General features: G+C 45.6%; 1 protein-coding gene across 1 annotated transcript in view; it reads left to right on the top strand.

Annotated features, from left to right (window-relative positions):
* Positions 1 to 23626, top strand: part of LOC146075651 (intercellular adhesion molecule 1-like) — a 38764-nt gene extending 15138 nt beyond the window's left edge. Inside the window, exons 2-8 of the mRNA XM_083185081.1 lie at positions 6704 to 6967; positions 7081 to 7395; positions 8126 to 8410; positions 10002 to 10274; positions 11154 to 11393; positions 15083 to 15349; positions 18914 to 23626. Coding sequence (XP_083041207.1) covers positions 6704 to 6967; positions 7081 to 7395; positions 8126 to 8410; positions 10002 to 10274; positions 11154 to 11393; positions 15083 to 15349; positions 18914 to 19107 — 1838 coding nt within the window. The 3' untranslated portion in view covers positions 19108 to 23626. The remainder of the gene's footprint in view (positions 1 to 6703; positions 6968 to 7080; positions 7396 to 8125; positions 8411 to 10001; positions 10275 to 11153; positions 11394 to 15082; positions 15350 to 18913) is intronic.
* Positions 23627 to 24105: the final 479 nt, after the last annotated feature.

Genomic DNA, 24105 nt, shown 5'->3' on the forward strand with positions numbered 1-24105 from the left:
CAGTGGTCTTGCGGCCAGAATCCCCCCAAAAATGGCAGGTGCAAAATTTTTTGGGAGGTCTGTACATGTGTAGTAGAGTCTGAGAGCTGGAGTGCTCAGACTCTATTGTGCTATTGAGGAGGGGGCCCGAATTATCCGAGTCTGCACACGGGTCTCCTCCTCCTCTCTTAAAGAGCCCCTGGTATATCAGGATGCTTTTTTTGATCATGACTTAATTGTTCAGTGTGTATTCTCTTCAATCCTCCCAATTTCAAAAACCAACCGCCAGTCAGTACACTTTGCAGGATCGCTGAAAGACTTTGCTTGCTACGATTCGCAGTCAATCAATAATCAGACGACCTATTTTGAAGTTGTATATCTGCCTTCAGATGCATGTACATAGAGAAACATGGCACAAGCGATGTTACCGCTGCGGCCGTAGTCATAGGCAACCGTTGTTATTGCATCACTGCTGCTTGTGAGTACGCAATTGCGGAGGACTTTGGATTCAGTCAGCGCCTGAGCAGTAACTTCACGTGCGATGATCAGCAGTTCCGTAACCTAGAAAAATGCGGCTGCATATTTGCATACCAACATGAATTAGACCCACCGTTTGGCCAGTCTCCTGGACAATTGAATATTTGTACCTAGAATCACAAGAACATTCCCTCTCTCTCCAAAAGGTTCCCAGCACAATGAAGCGATAGGAATATTTTCTATAACAGTCGTTCTTAGGAAATTGAAAAGTATAATCTAAATAACGGTACTTATCCTTAGATGGGAAACCGTCATTGGGTCACCAGCGTGTCGGCATGGGTCAGGTCAACAGGGTCATTAGGTCGACATGGGGATATGTCGACAGTCAAAAGATCGACATGGGTTTTTTTAAAAAAAATTAAGCCGACATGTGCCGACAGGTGGTATTTCATGCCCTACCATCCACTAGGGCGTGGTGGGAGAATAAAATAGTGTGCCGAGCGCAGTGAGGCACCGTGCCCGAAGTATAGCAAGTGCAGCGAGCCATGCGAGGGGACGTGGTGCTATGCTTCAGTGTCCATGTTGACTGTGTCGAAATTCAGGACAAAAAAATGTGAAAAACCCCATGTCGACCTTTTGACTGTTGACCTACCCCCATGTCGACCTAAAGCTTGTGTCGACCTAATGACCCTGTCGACCTAACCCATGTTGACCTACCATCATGTCGACCTTCCTGCACGTCGACCTTAACGTATGTCAACCTAAATGCATGTAGACCTTATTGTAAAGCGCAACGGAATCTGCTGCGCTATATAAGAAACTGCAAATAAATAAATAAATAATGACTGTCAGCCAACATGCTGGGGACCTAATGATCTACCTCCCCTCAGATGACCATTCCTTCTAAGGACAGGAGGAGAACATCTGTCTATGCCACCCTTGGACATTACAGTACAGGGACAGGTACAGGTACTGTCTGGTCATTAATTCAAACCATTATTAATAAAGTAGGCCCCATACAGTCAGAGTAAGATCTACTCCACTGAGCTCACCCCATAGCAGAATATTGTCATTTTGGGGGCCTGCAAGGAGGTCACATGGTCGATCTCTGCTCTCTGGTCTTTCCCTGAGATAGGGGGTTTCTGTTCTCAGTAGATGAGGTAGGACTTTGTATATTCCTTTTATTTGGCCATTCAAAAGCCTGATGTCCTGGTCATCCATACTGGAAGCCCACCTGGTCCCTAACAGAGGAAGTCACTGCCCGGAGAGCTACTCCTTAATAAGATGTTGTCACCTCACCTAGGAACAGGTGAGAATCTGTTGTAAAATGAGTAATCAATTTATTTGCTCTGTTCTTCCAATACTTTTGTAGTCATTGTTACATGATGTCTCCATCCCTGTGTCCCAAATGTTGGTGCCCTCTAAGTCTTAAGAACCCCAGGCCCCCTAATGCCTTAATCTAGCACTGCCACTAAGGGGTAGATTTATTAAGCTCAGTGAAGTGATAAACTGTCTGGTTTTTTATCACCGACCAATGAACTCCTACCTGTCATTTTTCAAACGAAGCCTGTAGCTTCACAGGAATCAGCTGATTGGCTGGTGATAAAAACCAGACAGTTTATCACTTCACCAAGCTTAATAAATCTACCCCTAAGTGTGTTCCGCATACCACATTGGCAGAATTTTCCTTGCTTGGAAACATATTGTATTGGAATGCAGCTGAGTGCATATTATTGCTTATTATTACCAGGTCATGTTGTGGGCATGTTATATAGATGATGAGGCTGAAAAGACAGCGGTCCCTCAAGTTCAGCCAATATTAGATCTCCTGTGGTCCCTATCTTATATTTGTAAATGACCCTGATGAAGCAGCCACCAATCTGTCTCATTCCAGAAATCCCTCATGACCCCAGAAGGCAGTCCTATTTCTCTCTGGGTCCGCTACTATACATTTTAATTAATGGTTGTAACCATGGATACTCTTCTCCGCTAAAAATGTGTCTAATCCTTTCTTAAACATATCAATGGAGTCTGCCATCACATCCTTCCTTGGCAGAGTATTCCTTATAGTAACTGCCCTTACTGTAAAGAATCCCTTCCTTTGTTTGGTGTGAAACTTCCTCTCCTCTAACCTTAGGATGTGACCGTGTGTCCTGTTTACATTGCTTGGGGTAAGAAGGTCCCCTGAACGTTCTCTATATTGACCGCTAACATATTTGTATATAGTGATCATAGCTTATCTTAGACGCCTCTTTTCTAATGTAAACTTGCCTAACCTGGCTAGTCTTTCCTCATAACCCAATGACTCCGTAACCTTCAACAACCTTAAACAATGTCGGTGTCCTTCTCTGATCTCTTTCTAGTTCCAAGATTTCTTTTTCATGTAGTGGTGCCCAGAACTGTACATTATGGCGCCGATTCAGACCTGCACAGGTGCGAATTCCTCCCCGTCCCCGATGGTGAGGGCCCTCGCATGGGTGATTATGCTCATGTGCAAACTGCTATAGAAAACACCTTTGTGAATACAGTATTTCATTTGCCGGGACACTCACTGCCTGAGTGACAGACAGGGGTCGTTCCGATGGGTGTGTGACTACAAAAACGGTGGGCGCGCCCATAGAAACACTGGGTGGGCCCAGCTGATTGGAGTCATGCCCCTGTCTGTTTGGGGTGGACAGATAACGTCAGTGCCCACCACTCAGTGGGTGGCAGGGTATATATGCAGCCTAGCGAGCAGGTCTGAAATACCCCCTATATTAAAGATGAGGACATACTGTACCAACGATTTATATAGTGGCCCGATTACACGGTTTTCCCTTGCATTGTATACATGATAATAATTTATTGGCCCTTGCAGCTGCTGCTTGACATTGAGCACTTTTGCTGTGTACTGTCAGTGAGCGCCCCCAAATTCTTCTCCATTAAAGGTTCCCCTATCAGGCTTAAAGGTCTATAATTCCCTGGTTGTGATTTACTTCCCTTTTTAAACAATGGCACCAAATCTGCTATCCACCAATCCATTGGTACCCAATTTCATTTGTAGATTGCAGACTTGTTTATGGTCCCTACATGTATTACCTTACATTTATCTATGTTAAACCTTGTCTTCTATTTGGCCGCCCAAAGCTTCACAGTCCACAGTAGAGAAACTCCATCCTGCTCTGATTTCATTACCTTACATAGTTTAGTGTCATCTCCAAAAATTGACACTTTACTCACTGAGCCATCACCAAGGTCATTAATAAATATATTAAAAAGAAGTGGCCCCAGCACAGAACCTTTTGACTAATGTGAAACTGCAACATGTACCACAACTCTCTGTTCACTATTCACCAACCAGTTTTTGATCCACGTACACATGTGGTTTTCTAGACCCAGCGTCCTTATTTTGTAGCCCAGCCTCATGTGTGGCACATTATCAAAGGCCTATGCAAAATCTAAGTATACCACATCTACTGCTCTGCCATGGTCCAAGTTCCTAATATCTTCATCATAGAAGCTAGTTAGATTAGTTTGACATGAACTATCCCCAAAAAACCATGCCGATTCCCACTAATAATCCTATTGCACACCAAGTAATCCCGAAAGCTATCCCTTAATATCCCCTCCAGTAGTTTCCCCACTATTGATGTCAGGCTTAAAGGTCTGTAGACGGAGCGCCTCCCATACAGTGCTGAGAAATGCCAGATTCCCTGCATTCGCATACGCTGGCGGAGAGGTGCTTCATCCAATGCGCGTCCTCTGCATTCGGCGGTGACCGGCGGAATCCCTGCCCGTCTACGCTTCATGGAGACGGGCAGGGTTAGGGGGGTACGGGGAGGCGGTGGGGAGTGGTGGGGAAGGCGGTGGAGAGCTCCGTCAGAATGGGACGCGCAAGCGTCTCATGCGCGCCCCCTTCAGTTGGATAGCGGGGCCTTGTGGAGGCTGGCGGCTGGTTATTCTATCACCATCTTCCAGCTGAATGAGAGCGGCTCCATCTGTAGTTCCCTGGTTGTGATTTACTTCTCTTTTTAAATAATGGCACCACATCTGATATCCACCAATCCAGTGGTTCCCAAACTTTTTTGAATCGCGGCACCCTACAGCATCAAAATATTTTCAAGGCACCCCTAGGCCAAATGCTTCTTATCGAGAAATTCAGGAAAAAAAAAATATTAAATTAAGTGCATTGTGTTTATATGTCACAGTTATGTGGTGAGGGACAGGATTTGCTCCTGTTTGTCCACATATATTATGATTGGCAGCCACAAGCACTGGTTTTGCCTGTTACATTGACCATTAATAATATGAATTGATCCTGGTCCACCAACACAAGGCACCCCTGCAAGTGTCCTGAGGCACCCCAGGGTGCCTAGGCACACAGTTTGGGAACCACTGCACCAGTCCATTGGTACTGAGCATGATGACATTGAATCTGTGAAAATGAAGTACCGATACTGTATAGTGGTCTAGCTATTTCTGAGTTAAGCTCCATAAGAACCCTTGGGTGTATATCACCTGAAGCTTTATTTATCTTAATTTTTATTTAGTTGTCTTTGGACTTCTTCTGTCACTAACTAAATAACGATACATTAGCATTTCCATTTTTATTTATATTCTCTTCATTTCTAATTCAGCCAATCTTTTTGCATTCTTTATACCATTCCTTGTAGATACGGAAGGACCCCTTCTTCCCGTCAGACTTAAATCATTAAAATGAACGCTTCTTCCTTTCCATTTCGTCCCTTACCTTTTTATTTAGCCACCCTAGTTTAAACTCAATCCTTATACTTTCGTTACCCATAGGAATGAACTTTTGTGTGTATGTTTCCAACAACATTTTTAAGGCTTCTTTTCTTCTGTGTTTTTTCCATCAAAAATATAATCTCAGTCTATGCACTTTAAATGCTGAATATTAAAATTTGCATTTCTAAAATGTAAAATCCTATTTGATCCCTTATACTATTGTTTCTGGAAATCAATATGATCACTGGGCTCCCTTACTTGAGTATTTGATATTATCTCTACATTTTTTTGTTACTACTGGCTCTAATATAGTCCTGCTTCTAGTTGATTCCTTTACTATTTGGGACAAGTAATGGTCTTTTAGTGTGCTCAGAAATCTGTTGCCCCTAATTGTACCACAAGTCTTATTACTCCAATCAATGTCTGGATAATAATAAAAAAAAAAAACTTAATTAAAAAACCTGACCAAGATGTGCAGCTTTGTCAGTTTGAAGGACAGATGTAGTCAGCTTCATCCAAGCCAGCCCCCACCAGCCGCCAGCTCCCACCAGGGGGCACGCAAGCACGAGATGCTCACGCGCCTTGTGGCAACGGAGCTCCCTGCCGGTCCCCATCGCCACCCGACCCACCCACCTAGCCCTGCCCGTCGCCAGAAAGCGGACACGGGCAGGGACCTGCTGCCCAGCCGCCGAGAGACTGGGATGCATGTGCGCATGCGACACATGCACGTCCCAGTTTAATGGAGTCCCTGTTCGACGGCGCTTGCCAGAGGAGGTGTTCTGGCAGGCGCCAGGCATAGATGACAGGGGCTCCATCTGTAGAAGTTGAACGGTTTATAGCATGTAGCTACAGTGCATTCAGAAAGTATTCACAGCACTTCACTTTATCCACATCTTGTTATGTTACAGCCTCATTACAAAAAGGAATACAATAATTTTTTCTCTCTCAAGATGCTACACACGATAACCCATAATGACCAAGTGAAAAGTTTTCGGGAGTGTTTTGCAAATTTATTAAAAATAATCTAAAAAATCGCTGTGAATACTTTTCGGGTGCACTGTATCAGCAATTTTTCTGAACCTTTGCCCTAACTGGATATTTCCAACCATAATGCCTCTATATTATCACCAACACCCTTGTAAATGACTTCCTGTATACTTGGTTTTAACACTGGCTTTACATACTCCTCCTCTACTATTTTTTACCATATCCCTCCTGAAAAGAGTGTCACCCTCCAAGCTGACTGCCCAGTCCTGAGTATCATCCCGCCATGTCTCAGTAATACCTGTAATATCATATTGCTCATTTATTGCTGCTAGTTCTAACTCCCCCATTTACCTGATAGTCTGCTTGCTGTTGCAAGCATACACTTTAGTCTATTGCCTCCGTTCATGGCCTCTCCTCATTGGCTATGCATCCCCTTCCCCCTCCCCATCCCCAGAAATGTTTATTTAGTTTTTTAATGAGTTTTTCCAGTCCATGTAAAAAAACAAAATAAACCCTTTTCCTTCTTGTTTTGCAGGGAGCTTCCAGGATCCGTGTGAGGTGAAATTTGAGACTGAAGCCCCTATAGTGTATGTACCTTTTGGAGAGCACGTTAGGGTAAACTGCTCTTTTACCTGTAACGGGACGTCAATAAAAACCAGATTATACAAGAGTGAGAAAATAAATGGGCCAAACTGGGTGTCATATCTAATCCTAGTTGATGACTGGGAGAGATCCGAAGTAGCCTGCATCCATACAGACAAGAATGAAACAATATCCAGTTTCACAATCATGGCTTACGGTATGTTCTTCGCAACGTGTGCATTACATTTAAATCCCCCTCATAAAAAAGCCCAGAAAAGAGAATGACTCCTATAAAGTACCATCCATCCATCTCTTAATCTGTTGTTCCAGCTCTGCCCAGTCATGTGACAATAGAAATGCGGAGGGAGCTAGAGGAGGGGACAGCTCACAGTATCTTCTGCACGGCTCTTGATGTGGCTCCTGTCCAGGTTCTTACTATATCTGTGACCAGAGGAGGAACGGAGATCTACAGCCAGGCCTATGATGGAGATCTCACAAAGGGTCTCAAAACTGCCACAGCAATATATAACTTCACCGCTAGTCGTAGTGACAACATGCAAGACTTCGCCTGTCAGGCCTCCCTAGAACTCGGGAATGTCCCCAACACCACAGTGTACTCATCCAGCATCACTGGGAGGACCTTTGGTGAGCTAGATCATGATTATTTATATCTATATTGTTATTATAATTATATATATATTGTTATTATCTACAGGGGTTAAAGTTCCACCACCTGTAATGGTTCAACCTCCACCTTGGCCCTGCATAGTATTGTAACAGAAAAGTAGCGCAACAGGGTGGGGGAGGGGGGAGGGGTTGTTAATATGGGCTTTATTTGTTGTTAAACTCTTCAGGATGAATTGGGTGGAAGAAGGAAATGAGTTCCAACGCCTCTACAGGACCATTTTAAGCCCTGATATATCTAGTATTATTATCTTCTAGGTCTGGAGGACAGTCAGTAAATGATAAGTGACAAAACATCTTGGAATCAATAAATATATGTCATGATACTACTGTACCGTATAAACCGGTATCAGAGCCTCATTTTCATATTCTGGGGGAGATGTAGCAAGCCTTATGGAAAGATGGAGAAGTTGCCCAAAGCAATGAATGAAGCTGAGGGCAACCTCTCCATTTTGTCTCTCTCCAAGGTGTTATTGGTTTCATAGCAGAAATCAGGTCCCCAGCATGCACCTGGAAAGGGGGCGTGGTCTTATGTCAGGGGGCATGGCTTCGTGGGGGCAAGCCCACCATTTTGAACAACTGTGGGTGTCATTTGTTGTCCATGCCCCCAGTCACTCTCTCCACAAAACAGTTGTTCTAAAAAATATCATGACCATCAGCATTTACCTGTAGTCATTTGTTTTCCTTCCAGCCCTGCCAGAAGATCCCAGTATACATGTGAATGAGTGGATAGAACATGGAACCTCAGCTACAGTTGAATGTCGGGTGGACAATGTATTCCCCCTCGAAAACATCACTTTACAGATGTCCATCGGGGGAAACCTCCTGGATCTGGTCACCTTTATGGAAACTGACTCTGCAACTGGTTCCGTCACATTGGATAACTCTTCATATATTCTTGGTCAGAACAAAGTCACTTGCATATCTCAGTTATTTGATTTATCCAGGAACGTCACTAAGGATGTCTATATTTATGGTAAGGCTTGGTTCAGTTATGTCATTTATTCCCAGTCTGTCTGCATCTTCTGACTGTTCATCCAGACCACACAATGGCTGCACCGTGTATACCTGTATCATTTATTAACTGTTTATTTATATAGCGCAGCAAACTCGGTTGTGCTACACTACTGAAAACAGCGAAACAGCAAAAGCAATGAATGCACTTGCAGGGTGTATTTAGTAAATATCAGGTCCAAGTACCACATGCAATAACAGGGCACCAAGGCTTTACAAAGGATAATAAGAAAATCCAAAAATATCACAGAAAATATGGGCAGATATTTTTTGGTGAGGTAAACGCTCTGATAATTGAAGTTGAACATTTGGTCCAATAATTACCGAGCTCTCACTGGTGATGATAACCAGTGGTGCTGAGAGAAGGGAGGAGGGGAACTAATTACCCGGGCTCAGGTCTGTCAAAGGGGCAGATGCAGCAGCTGTTCTCTACCCAGCACATGCTGCTGTGTCCTGGGCTGCAGCGTGGCTGGTAAGGTGCTTAAAATGCTATCGCAATGCCACGCCTCTCATGATTAGACCACGCCCACTGGAAATGATCTGGGCCCAGACAGGCTCTCTACTGCCCTGGTGATCATTACCACCGGATACTGCGAGTTAAGATTTCCTCATACATGGGAGGTTTCATTAACAACTATCTATGGATAAAAATAGCAGCAGATCGCTATTGAAAAAAATAAATATTTTTAAATCCATTGTTATTATTATTTTTTGTTTCTAGTTTCCATGTTGACTCTCTAAGCAGCGTACATTTGCTGCTTAGCGAGCCCTCTAACGCCGCCCACCAGGAGAGCAAATGCCCGCCCCCTGCCACGCGAATATCCCCACTGCATTGCAGATGGATGTTTAGCATAAAGCGTACTGGGGGAAAATCATTCCACAGTCGCCGAACATCTAATGATTTTCTCCTGTTCAGATAAATAAGTACATTTTGACTGACCTGCATTTGCTGCGTGTGGCTCCGAACTACGGGGTGGAGCGCTGATGTCCTGTGATGTCACCCGCCCACCCCGGCAAGCATCGGCCCACCTGCCTGCCCATGGAAATGCCCAGCGTTTTCATGAGGACACCCATAAAATGCTGCCATTCCCATGCGCTATCCCCCTGACTGCAATATTGGCTTCAAATTGCTCAGCAATCATATTGCTCAGTGTCCCATTTTCATCAGCGACCAGAGAAGGTCGCTGATGAAAAGGAGACACTGCTGGGGGAGCCACAGGGGGTAACAGCTGATAGCCGGGAAGCCGCCGGTGGAAGCCGCTGGTGACCAGCGACCAATGCAAGGCTGGTCGCGAGAGCGTGCTCCCGGCAACAGTCGCCCCATACGGATGGGCATATGGTCACTCAGGGACCATATCCCCAGCAATTCATGCTAGAATTGCACTGTGTGTAAGGGGCTTTAGAGGTGTTCAACCACTGCCAGTCCAGAAGAGAATACTCTATACAGTATTTCTGGTTGGTAAAAGCTGTTTTATACTGGTAAGCTTGTACAATCAGTTCATATTCTTACTCAGTCCTGCGCTCATTTCAGTCCTCTGTGCCTTATTTTTCAGAGCCTCCTAAAGTGGATCTTATGCTGTCGGACAGCACTGTAGACCTGGACAGCACGGTGACTGTCACCTGCAATAGAGTCAATAGTAACCCGGATGAATACTGTGTAGCCATCAGTGTGGACGGAGAGCACAAGCAGGAGGAGTGCACCGGAGACCTCACGTACAATATCACCGCCATCAGGAGACAACCTGAGATTCGCGTCACCTGCACAGTATATATTATACATAATGCTACTATATCACAGACTGCAACAGACGCCATAACCGTTCTCTGTAAGTGTCTCATCTGTCACCTGTGTCATTATGTTGGTCACTTTGCCGGTCTCATCCATTGGGTTTCCATACAAACTCAGGCTTGTTCATTCCATTCCAGGGGACACGGTCTATGGGATGACGCTACATACATTCGGTCGGAGGGGCTTAGGTCAACACCTGAAATAGCTTGACACGACTGAGGTCGACAGAAGGTCGACACAAGCATTAGGTCGACAATGGGAAGGTCGACAGTCAACATGAGTCTTTCTAATTTTTTTAGACGACTTGTGCCGACATTGTCAACCTAATGCTTGTGTCGACATTCTTGACCTTAACCAATGGAACATATTCCAGGTGTCGACCTAAGCTCTGTCAACCTTTAGTGGTCATGTATGTCGACCCTATGACCCATTCCTGCAGCTGAGACCGACATAGGGCCTTATTCTAGTTCACTCTTTCTGACAAAATCCTTCTTAGATGGGCAAAGCCATGTGCACTGCAGGGGGGCAGAGAGAATTAGATTTGGGTGAGTTATTTTGTTTCTGTGCAGGGTAAATACTGGCTGCTTTATTTTTACACTGCAGTATAGATCTCACTTTGAAGTAAAACCCCACCCAAATCTAATTCTCTCTGCACAAGTAACATCTGCCCCACCTGCAGTGCACGTGGTTTTGTCCATCTAAGAAGGATTTTGTCAGATTGAACTAGAATAAGGCCCATAAACCGCAGTAGCGTTAGACAGCACAGCAAATGTTCCCTATTATTTTGTTGTATAAACCGGGGACGCCCTCTTCTGTAACCGCAATAGGATCCTTTATATGGGCCTTTTGCTTTTGTAGGATAATAACAATATCTACCAATGCGTGTACCTATGTAATATCATTGTTTTATTTTTAGACGCACCACAGTTCCCCGATGCCTTGTGCCCAAATGCTACCATATTGGTAGAGGGAAAGATAATGCCATTTCCATGTAAGAGTGACGGGAACCCACCTCCTTCAGTACAGTGCAGCTCTGAGGCCTGGACAGTGCCGGATGCTGATCTCACTGTGACAAGGAACATGTCCGATCAGTATGAGTGCGAGGCAGCAAACAGCAAAGGGACAGAGAGAAAAACTATCCGCCTTACAGTGCAATGTACGTATATATTATTGTGTCATTTATTACCAGATTTTGGGTGGGATGTACAAAAAAGATTCTGTGAAACCCCCCGGTTTCTGTGTTTTTATCGCATTTTTTAATGCGAGACGTGGCCGGACGGGGCGTTGAGCTGGCGTAACCACATAAGCCCCATACACACGGGGGAGATATATTGCTCAGCAATATATTGCTCAGTGTCTCCTTTTCATCAGCGACCAGAGATGGTCGCTGATGAAAGGGAACCACTGCCAGCGGTGCCGCAGAGGTAATCAGCTGGTCGCAGGAGCAAGCTCCTGTGACCAGCGATTTGAATGGGGCTGAAAACTGAAGCGCGCACCCGGCGATTTAACGCTGTGGCACACTTCCATCACTGGCAATATGGTCGCCAGCGACCATATTTCCAGCGATTTCAGCCCCTATCGCCCCCGTGTGTACACAGCTTTAGAAGTAAGTATAATTTATATAGCGCACTTTCTCCAACAGGACTCAAGGCGCTTGTGCTTCTCTTTCGCAACGCTGATGTGTGAGGGTTCTGACACGGATCCTTCCCAGCATGCCCCGCGGCCACGGTGGGGATCTCAAAAGGCAGCTCTTATCGGGAGAGCTAGCCTTTGCATTGCTCATCGCATATGTCAGTACATATGTCTGCAATGAGCATTGGCACAATGGGGGCGGGATGCACCGCTGCTGCATGGTATATCCCGCCCATTGTCTATTGGTTACCATAATGGACCTTATTCAGATTGATTCGGTCCTCCGTGCGACTAATGTTTTGTGTTTGCGCATGCCCAGGAGCGTTTCTGCACATGTGCAGACACAGGGTGCGTGCTCCCACGGCGAACTTTCGGTTCGCCGGGTGCACGCATCCTACTTGTCGAGCGGGGGGCAGAGAAGGGCGGGGGATGCCAGGCAGCCCCATTAGCATATGGGAACGCCCAGCGTTCCATGGGCGTTCCCATGAGAATGCTGGGCGTTCTCAGGCTAATGAGGCCGTGACGGACATGCGGGGGGCGGGCAGCTGACACCCGGCACTGCGGGCGGTTGGCGGTGTCTGATGGACTTGCAAGGCTGCGAATTTTGCAGCCTTGCGAGTCAATCAGAATTAGGCCCAATATCTCCTCCATCTACCATTCACCATAACACTGTGCTGTATATTTCTGTCACTATTACTACCAAGTAACCTCTCCCTATGTCTCCCCCTGTTACTCCATATAACCTCCCTTTATATCTTCTATTGCTTCACTAGCATTTGCCTGTGGCTTTGCTCCCGTGGATGTCTGTTATTGCTCAGTGGAGCTATTTTTACAGAGACAGTAATGCCATCTAGTATTGTGTTTGTATTTGTCACCACGTTCGGTCATCAGGGGGCTGTGGGCGGGGACTATATATAAAAGTGTGTTATAATGACAGAAAACTCACCAACATGATTAGATGCACAGATCAGGTGTGCAATGACCATACACCTGAATTACTTCCAACTGTCACCAAACCCATCACAGAGCAAGAGCTGTATCACTCCACAGCTGTAATGCTGCCCATACACGCCCTGATACGGGCGTGCGTTCCGTGCTTAACAAGCACGGATCACATTGCATTGCATTGCCTGTGCATGCGTTGTGCATGCAATGCGATGCAATGTGATGAAAACAAAGTACAAAAAGTATGCGCAAGCACATACTTTTTGTACTGTGCGATGAGGTGGCGTGGGAGCACGCACCTCAAAGCACAGAACGCACAGCCCGCATCGCAGCGTGTATGGGCTGCTTAACACGTGCATCCTTCACAGAGGCATTACTCACAGAAAAGAAGCATCACTGACAGCAGCGCATCACTGCCTAACTGACAGCAGCGCATCACAGCCTATCCGACAGCAGCGCATCACTGCCTATCCGACAGCAGCGCATCACTGCCTATCCGACAGCAGCGCATCACTGCCTAACCGACAGCAGCGCATCACTGCCTAACCGACAGCAGCGCATCACTGCCTATCCGACAGCAGCGCATCACTGCCTATCCGACAGCAGCGCATCACTGCCTAACCGACAGCAGCGCATCACTGCCTATCCGACAGCAGCGCATCACTGCCTAAATGACAGAAGCGCATCACTGCCTAAACGACAGCAGCGCATCACTGCCTAACTGACAGCAGCGCATCACTGCCTAACCGACAGCAGCGCATCACTGCCTAACCGACAGCAGCGCATCACTGCCTAACCGACAGCAGCGCATCACTGCCTAAATGACAGAAGCGCATCACTGCCTATACGACAACAGCGCATCACTGCCTAACTGACAGCAGCGCATCACTGCCTAACAGACAGCAGCGCATCACTGCCTAACCGACAGCAGCGCATCACTGCCTAACCGACAGCAGCGCATCACTGCCTAACCGACAGCAGCGCATCACTGCCTAAATGACAGAAGCGCATCACTGCCTAAATGACAGAAGCGCATCACTGCCTAACTGACAGCAGCGCATCACTGCCTAACTGACAGCAGCGCATCACTGCCTAACCGACAGCAGCGCATCACTGCCTAACCGACAGCAGTGCATCACTGCCTAACTGACAGCAGTGCATCACTGACAGAGCACATCCCCAACTCACTGACAGTCAGCGACATTGCATGAGCACTAGAGATTTTGGCATAATTCCTGAGTCCTTGTTTGGACCCATGGGTTCTCCACACACCCTGCACCCATGATAAATAAGCCACTATTTGGTAGAAAGATAAATAGTGAAGTGGGCTGGTAGGTTGTAGGTACAAGCTATTGATATATTACTCCATATGCCGGTACCCATGTGTCTGTATCCATGTGTCCTCCTGTTACTATCTATAGAAGTAGGAGCTATTCTCTGCATTGTTTGCTCCTTTCCCTACACCAGGGATGGGGAACCTTCAGCCCTCCAGCTGTTGTGAAATTACACATCCCAGCATGCCCTGAAACAGTTTTCGCATGGGAAAATAGCAAAACTGTGCACGATGGGATGTGTAAATCTAGAACAGCTGGAGGGCTGAAGGTTCCACATCCGTGCTCTACACAGTGGCTGCAGGAAATGGTGCTCATTGATCATTTGCCTAGTGCTAAGTCGGAGATAGTGCAGATAATATTCTGTCAGCTTCTAGTTTGTATACAGCACATGGGATACAGCTATGTGGCTGTATTCAGAATTGCCTGCAAATCAATGCCTGCATGTGCGTCATTTCACCGATAAGTGTATAACAGGTTTCTAGGTATATTTTCATCTTATGACTCTATTATGACTCTGCTCCATCTCTACTGACCTATTTAGTTCAGGGTTGCCTACTTTCAAAGTCTCCGCTCTGGGAGAAGCGCGGAGAAGAGACTGTCAGCAGCACTTCGGGGGGGGAGTTGGCCTGACGTAGACGCCATCAAGCTAAATGACATGATTTGCATCTTTAGCCCCACCTCCTCCCCCGGAAAGCCGCGAATAGCGGTAATTTACCACTGTGGCCAGGGAGATTTGGGGGGGTTCCGGCGGTATGCGGGAGGGTTGCCCATCTTTCCGGGGGGGCAGGAGCGGGACCCGATTTTTGGAAGCTTCCCGGCCATTCCGGTAGGGTAGGCAACCCTGATTTAGTTACTTTACACAATGGCTCTTCCTACATCTTAATCCACAGCAAAGTTTTCTCCCAGAAATTACTTAATGTCATTTATTTCTCAGATCCCCCGGTGACTCCATCAGTGATCGCATCGCATGACAGGAAAATTAGAACTGGAGAGTCGTTCAACTTAACATGTCAGGCGGATGCATCGCCTGTTGCTGTCTACACCTGGACAACCCCAAGTAAAGAACACGTGACTTTCTCTGCGGATAACAGCACAATCACCATCAGCCAGGCGTTGTCTTCCCACAATGGGATATATATGTGCAGGGTCGAGAACCAGCACGGAACATCAAGTGCACAGCAGGAGGTGGCGATTGAAGGGGGTGAGTACAATGAGGAAGCTTTGAGGAAGGAACTACACAGTAAAATTCATAACAATTTATTCTCTAATATAATGACATATACTAAAAAAAAATCATAAACATGTTAAAATACACTATAATTAGCCATTAGAAATGGTGCACATTGCAATATATGGTAGAGATACTTAAATGGTTAAAATCCTGAAAATTGTGCTTTGAATGGGGGAAAGCACCCCACTAATCCTTCTTTAGGTGGATCCTGTTCCTATTGGACTTAGGTGAATTCAATTGGAGAGTGTGAAGACGGCTTGTCTCTCACATTTGCCAGGATAACTTGCCACAACTGCATGCAGCAATTGATGTGGTCCCCTTTGGAGTGGAGATAGCTTGCTGTCCTCAGCTCGGCTTTGGTTTCACCCTGGAGTTAGCAATGTCCACATTAAGTCCTGGTCAGGCATCCAGTGGAGTTACTTTTGTAATCCGCAACGGGGGGGGGGGGGGGTCGGGGGTCATCTCCAAGAGCCAGCCTTCAAGATGCTGTGCCTATTTTCTGTGGCAACAATGGCCATCCCTAGGCTGTATATCAGTACAATGGCAGGAGTGCCAGATCATTAGCTAACTGGAGGTGATATAGCACCAATAAATATTATAGTTATTATTATTATTGTTATCCATATTATTAATAATAATAATAATAATAATAACTATATCAGTTACTTACATAGCACCGGCTGATTTCTGTGGTGCTTCACAGTTGGGATTGTGGCCCTTGTAGGAGAATAGGGATAAAAAAGTGCAATGAAGGAGCAATGAACTTTGGGTAATAGGCTTCTGTCTCCTCTCTGAATGGTGGTGTTAGTAACAGCAGCAGCATCAACAGGAACCTTTAACAATGGAAAGGAAACACGACAATAGGCAGACAACTCCACTGATTGCAGACACTCCCTGGACTTCTGGCAGGGACCTGGGCACTGTCCGGTTCTTTGGGCCTGACCTGCACGATGCCTGTGTTTCTGAGTTTCATGTCTACTGCCCCTGGACTCCTGAGCATGGCTCTATCCTCTATGGAACCTCTAGCATTGCTCTCTAGTAGGTAGAAACAGCTTCTTGGGATTGGCAGCTCCCCCTGTTGGGTTTGGTTCATTAGGTCAAGTGAAAAGGTCGACCGTCTCTAGATCAACAAGATCGACTTGGAAAAAAGGTCAACATAAGCAACAGGTTGATGTCAAAATGATCAACACATAAAAAGGTTGACACGTAGTTTTTTTTTTTTAGTTTTGGAGTGTAGAACATGGACCCCAATTACTGCACCACGTCCCCTTGCTCCGCCAACGCTGCACTCGGCACACTTTACTTTTCCCAATTGGAGTCCCCATGGATAATAAAGTGCAAGAAAGTAGCAAAACAAGTGAAAAACCCATGTTGACCATAGGCTGTGTCAACTGTTATCATGTCGACCCAATGCATGTTGACCAATAGTGGTCAACCTATTATCTGCGCCTAAAGTTCGGATACCCGTTCTATTAGTCTGGTAGCTCTCCAGGTCCATATTTATAATGGGTTCACACTGGCCCCTGAGACCCTGGGGGCCCACAATGCACATTCTGCACCCATTTTTTAAATACTTACTCTCCAGTGTCGGTGGCAGCAGCCCTGTGGAAATCAACGGAAAATATCCACCGCAACTGGAGATCTGCACATGCTCAGTGGCGGTGGTTCCAGGCTCCACAATGCTGTGCTGCTGACGGCAGCAGTAGCAATGTGAAAATCGCCGCAAAAATGTCCACTGCGCAATTTTTCTGGCGATCTGCGCATGCACAGGGGAGTGTGAATGCTCTAGTGCTCAGACACTGCGCTGCTCTTGGCGGAGAGGAGGGGTCCCGGCCGGAGGAGGCTGCACACGTGCATCATCCCCTCTTAGAACGCCCCTGTAGCTATCTCCAGTAGTTGGACAGCTCTTTCTTTTAGCATGGCAGCTTTCTCAGCAAGACAGGCAGCCTCCCCTGTGCGCTTGGCAAGTCTCTGTGTTCCATCCTGTAAAGCTTTCCCTGTGAGGCTAGCAGTACTGTATAAGGGATGTGCGGTACTTCTAATCTCTTACAGTCTCTCTATGATGAGGGTGTCCACTGTTCCCACAGTGATCAGTCCCTCCACTGGCAAGCTTAGCAGAAGTGGTTGTGCTGTCCAGTTTTCCATAGACTTCTTGGGTACAGTCCCCAAAATGGCCACTCCTACATTTCTATGGCTGCATCTCTTCCTTCTCTCTCGGCTCAAAATATTTTCCTTTGGTCTGTGATGTCATCTTTTAGTTCCTCCAGAGCAGGCTGTCCTCAATGCCCAGGTCTCAGCCTCCCTATACAGCAGGGGCGGGGAACCTCAGGCCCGGGGGCCGTATGCCGCCCCCATAGTCGGTCTAAGTGGCCCGCCCACCCACCCGGCGGCTTTGCCGGTAGTCAAGTACAGGGGACTTCTTGTGAGAGGTCGGTAGTTCTCCTGAGATTTCTCTTAATCAACAGTAGCCGGAGACTGTCAGTCCTATTCAGTGGCAGCCGCTGGAGTGTGGGACGGCTGCAGCAGGACAATTTGTAAGAGAAATTTATACATATGGCCCCCCAAAGGATTTTTTTCCCCATACAAACGGCCCTTGGCACACAAAAAAAAATGTTCCCCACCCCTGCTATACAGGTACATTGCTATATCCATTGGTTACACTGGATAGTAACAGAGGGCCTGCAGCCTTTAGATCACCTCATGTCCGGATTACTGACCCATTAAAACCACTTCACCAAATGGTCGAAATAGACAAAAAAGTCAATACATGAAAAGGTCGACATGAGTTTTTCATGTTTTTTTTTTGGGGGGGGGGTGTCAATATGTAAATTTTCTCACATGGACCCCATATTAGTACTGCGTCCCTTGTATGACTCGCTTCGCTCGCCATCCTTCAAGGCACTTTACCATTCCCATCCACATGGATAGTAAAGTATAAAAAAGTTAAAAATATCTATATTTTTTAATTCATGACCTTGTGACCTCATGTGTCGACCAATGACATGTAGACCTTGTGCATGCTGACAAATTGGTGTCGACTTATTGACTGTCTATGTTGACCATATAGTGTTAACCTAGACACTGACAATCTATCTACCCCCAATGCCAATGGTTATGGGCCACGGTAGGCAAGGGTGCAATGGGTGCAGCTGATAGGGGGCCCAGAGCTGAAGGGGGCCCATCCTTACTGTCTAAGTAATATGTTGTACATACAGTTATCACCATCAGTTGCTAAATAGGGGGCCCTTACAAACGTTTGCTATGGGGCCTATGAATATCTAGTTACGCCCCTGATGGTAGGTTTGTAAATCATCTTCTTACATACTTTCATCCTCCTTAGATACTTATTGTACAGTCAATTGGCTGCATAGTTGTCAGTAAACTGCTCTCCGTCAGTAAGCCTCTCTGATATTAGTATTCTAGGGGCTGGTACACATATATACACATATAAGCCTTGCTAAGGATGATCTTAAGACTTAAGATTTGCCTGAGAATGATGAAGCTGAAGCTGACTGTTGTGTGTTTGTTTTGCAGATGACACGTGGAAGTGGATTGTGATTGCTGTTGTGGCCCTTGTCTTGATCGTGGCTTTGGTCGCCTTCATTTCCATGTGGAGGGTAAAAAATGGGAAAAAAGGGTTTTACAGCTTGTTGGCTGGAAGCAAGAACCGGAAATCTGAGAATGGATTAAATAAGAAACAGGCACAAAAGAGCACGACGTCTGTCTAGGAATATAACTTTTACTGAACTCCACATCGAGTCCTGAATTTCTGCGTCAGCCAGTCCACAACTTTCCCAGCTGGGCAGCGTGAACGGAAACCCCCCTCGTGTCAAGAACTGATGACCCAAAGTAGGACACTTATGTGAGCTGCCATCTTGGTTCCTCTAACAGGACTCTGGACGCCATCTTACTGTACCGGAACGCATTATCGCCTCTTCAGCTGACAGGATTATTTTTTTGTACATTTGTATCTGTACCGTTATAACTCTCTCTGGCTGCCAGTTTACGCCTGAAAATCATATTTATGGTCTTCAATCGTTTCCACCACCGTTCCATACTGTTCTCGAACGTTTACCATGGCCAGAGACGGATATTTTGAGGGGTGATTGCACACTTGTTGGGATATCTTTAAAATACAAAGAGTGGGAGACGTCTGAATAGAAATGAATTTGAAACAGACTAAATTTCAAATTCACAGATCAATTAACAGAACACTATACGGCCTCAATTAGACGGTTTACTATGTTGTAGTGTAAATGCTATTTTTCATTTCAGTATAAACAGGGCCACGGCCCTATCCCAATGCTTAAATGCCCATGACTTTTAAATTGGTTCCGTCTCCATGCAATGTCCTGTTATGGTCCCTGCACTTTCTATTTAGATTTCGAGGCATATGTATCAAGCCCTTCTTCACAAGTACCTTTTAAAGATTCTACATGATGGGTTAGATGCTGTGCAGTTCAAGGAGTGATTTTCGATGACGGTCGCACTACGGATATAGTCACAAAGTGAGAATTTGCAGGTGGTAATGGGCCATTCAGCCAAATGCAGGAATGCCTTGGAAGTTCAGACGCCCTTTCTGGAGGATTGGCTATTTCTTGCTACTGGAGAACTGTCCCATTAAAGCAGTGCAGCCTGGACAGCTAAAAGGACACTCGGACTTAGCGACATGACCCGTTCTGCAACGATAGTACTAATGTATCAGCAATTATAATCTGTTGGATGGAATTGATGTGACAGCATTGGGCTGCTCAGTTTAGCTTCTGCTCATATTCGCATGTAATCACTATTTGTATATGGGCAAAAAAACAACGTCAGCAGCAAGAACAACTGAAACAGAGCGAGGGCCACTATGTCAGAAACTGTATAGGAAAGACTCCGCTAGTCTGCCGGGATGTTCTAAGGAAAAAGCTCTGACACAGTAGAAATTCTTAGTACATGTGGGGATAATCATTCAAAAAAAATATCTTTGTCCCCACAATATGGACTGATAATAATCAAGGCACATAATTGTATGTACTATATCATGCAAAGACTTATTTATGTTCGAAGGATGGTATTGTAATTTAGAAACACCAAGCGCCGATACATTGTATTACTGTACAACTGTGAATGAAGAAACAATGTAATCAGTGGCGGATCCAGAGGGGGGGCTGCAGCGCAGTTTAAAACTCAAATAGGAGCCGTACCAACTGCCATTCCAAATTGACTCAGTGGTAGTTGGGAAGGTGTTCATATTTGAAATTTGAACTGTGCTGCATCCCCACCTCTGGAGCACCTCTGAATGTAATGTATGAGTGAGACTAGCATGGGGTATTGTTACTGTATTTTATATGCTTGTTGAAGACTGAAAATTCAAAGCCATATTAATGGATTTCTGTATATTTGTCTCCTAACTGTAAACCTTGTGAGGAACTTTGTGCTACTGTACAATACTCCCATACTAATAGCTGGTGATGGAGCCGTCTGGGGTGGAATGGACAGTATACAGTATAAGCGGTGGTTTGGGCAGCAGACAGTGGTAGAACTGCCCATCCTGCTCTCTGCAGGGTATGTATACAGGAGACCTGTGTGTTACGGTTGGAGGCTACATGTAATTAAGATGTCTATTTACTAAGCCTCAGAGATAGATACAGGGGATGTAGATAAGGTACCAACCAATCAGCTCCTAACTGCCATGTTACAGGCAGGGTTTGAAAAATGACAGGAGCTGATTGGTTAGTGCTTTATCTCTGTTCACTTTATCTCTCTCCAATGCTAAGGAACAAGGTGTAATGATGATAGAATATTTTGGCTGATGTTTTTCTCTGAGGAGGCGATGCCGTCTTTGCCATTGGGCTTAATGGGCAGTTGCCCAGGGGCACCACAATGGGGAAGATGGCACTGCCCCAGGAGCTGCTGAGGCTGCAGGTGTTGGGCAGCGGTGGCTGGAAGCTTGTAGCGTTTCGCTATTTGCGGCAGGGTGGGAAGAAAGTACTCCTGAATTTGAAAAGATTTGAAATTTGAAAAGACTGGCCGACACTGATTGGCTGAGAGAATTCAGCCAATCAGCATCCAGTCAGTCTTTTCAAATTCAGCAGAGCTTCCCGCCCGCCGTCCGGCAAATAGCGCTACAAGCTCCCAGCCACCACCGCCCAGATTTCAGCGGCCTGCATGGAGTGGGAGAGGGGGGGGAGAGGAGATCCCAGTGAATTATTTTACCCAAGGGCCTGGGCTAATGTTAAGAAGGCCCTGAGGCGACGTATCAAACCTTTGAAAGATAAAGCAGAGAAGTTGCTCATAGCAACTAATCAGCTTGTGTCATGTTTTAAGTGCCTGTTAAATGACAGAAGCTGATTGGCTGCTTTACCTCCACTTTATTCCTCTAAGGCTTAAAACATCTCCCCCAGACTGAGCCAAGTGTTTCCTCTGTACACTACTGGTAGGTCCATGACTGTTGGCAATCAGGAATCAGCACCTTACTAACACTACTAAATCATATACACTATAAACCAGACCAATGGTTTTACATCTCTATACTTCCTAAGCCCCAAACTTTTTTTTAAATTGTTATTATTATTATTATTATTGCTACATTTTATACTGTTTGCAACATTTTCGGAACATTTCTCAGTATGTAAAGGCCCCCATACACTTATCCAATGTCGGCCAATTTCACCCGATTCCGACGGATCAGGCTGAGAAATCGGGCCAAATCAGATGTGTTTGACACTCCATTCAACCCGATACGGGGTCCCGTGCGCATCGGAACGGACCCATCATCAGCACATCACAGGTGCCTTTTAGCACCCAGGATGTGTTGGTCTGAGTCATAGGTGTGTACCAACGGTGAAGCACCGCTGGCACACAACTATGTGAAGGGGTGGGCAGCATGGGCTCTGGGCTGCGTGAAGCGCCCAGGGGCTCTAGGTGCAGTGTAACGGCGGGATTGGTAGTCCGATTCCACAGTGTCCCGGGTGAGAATTTGAAAAAAAATGTCAAAAGATAGGCCTAATGCTGATTGGCTGGGAGTGCTCTCTCTCTCAGCGAATCAGTGGCCTCACTGCCATGCATATTTTGACTTTATTTGCATGTACTGTTACACAGAGAAGATTAAAACTGAAATAGGCAGGACATTGTGGTGAGGCTGAGAGACGTTTTATATTGTAGCGAGTGCCAATAGATGATGGTAGACACGCCTGATTGGCTGTTTTAGACATGCCCAATAGATGATGCTAGACCCACCCCTTTGATGGCACACCCCCTAATAAAATGTGCTGCACCATATGCATTGCGCATACGTGAGAGGAATTAGTGACTGATACGTATGTATCGTAAATGCTTTGGAGCTGCCATTTGACTGTCAGGAACCCGGCATTTGGGGGTGTAAACTGCTGGGGGGGTTTTTTGTGTGTTCAAAAAAAAAAAAGCAGGCATGTTCAGGATTTTATAAAGAGGGTCTGTGATGTCAGCAATGACCACTTCCAGCCTGTCTTAGGCTTTGATGTTCCGGAAATTGTTTATGGATTTGCGAGTGGATAGCGATTTGCAACCATTCATAATTCATTCCCAATTTTGCCCGAGGCATGTTTATTTTCAGGCTAGGGGCCAGATGTACTAAGCATGAGAAGTGATAACATAGAGAGTAATAAACCACCAGCCAATCAGCAGCTAACTGTTACTGTATGTTACAATCTGTATTTGAAAAATGAGAGGTAGGAGCTGATTGGTTGGCGGTTTATCACTCTCCATTTTATCACCTTTCAAGGCTTAGTACATCTCGCCCTAGGTGTCGTCTTTCTCCTCACAGGTCACTGCAACGTCTCAGATTAGGGATCCAGGCTGAATTAGGCCCTATAAGTGTTATATTCTGTTTTATATCAGGTTAGTGTATTTTGTTATACTGTATGTTTCATTATCACTTATGTATCCAATAAGCTAGGGTGCTTTTCCCACTGCTCAGGTTATTTTGTGTAACCCCAAGGTCACTTCTGTCATTTTTTTTTTCAAGTTTCTTGTAAAATGTATATAAAGTGTGTTTCGGTCTCTCAGCGCAGTGTATTGTCGGGTTGGTATTTTCTATTGGCGTAGTAGAGTTTCGCTTTCTTTGCAGCTAAGAATTGTGGTAAATGGATAATCCGCCACAACCAGCCTATGACCAGATGATTGAAGGACAATTCGGAGCCTCCTCCGCCGGGACACACAAACCTTCGGACTCCTCAGAGGATTTGTTTTTGTCCAATAAATTTGTGATATATGTTTTGTAAATTCCAGTTTATGTGTTTTTATTTATTTTATTGTATTGTAAGCAATGTTTTTTCTTAGCCACAAAGAACACGGAAAATAGTTTGTAGCAAAGTCATCACATGACAGTGTTGCGGCACACCTATAAAGGGGTGTACACATGGTGAGATTTTGGCAGGAGATTTTGACTTTGACTTGCTTTGCTTAATCAAAATTGTTCATTAGCCAGAATCTCCCGTTTATACACCCCTGAAGACTTTAAAATTGCCATGGCATACCATCAGAGCCCCACAGAGGAAAAACACAAATAGTGGCCCCCACAGTAATTAAACAAACACAGTACACTCCACAGTAGTACAAATACACTGCAAGTAATCCACTCAGTGTGGATAATAAAAGGTCAACGCCAGGTCATACACTAGATACAGTTGAAGGTGTCTTTAAAATGATGGGTCTATAAGCATATCTCCAAATATTGATTATGGACAATGCTGTTTTTTTTA

Source organism: Crinia signifera, chromosome 4, assembly GCF_055691185.1.
Source record: "Crinia signifera chromosome 4, ASM5569118v1, whole genome shotgun sequence".
NCBI classification, from domain to species: Eukaryota; Metazoa; Chordata; class Amphibia; order Anura; family Myobatrachidae; genus Crinia; species Crinia signifera.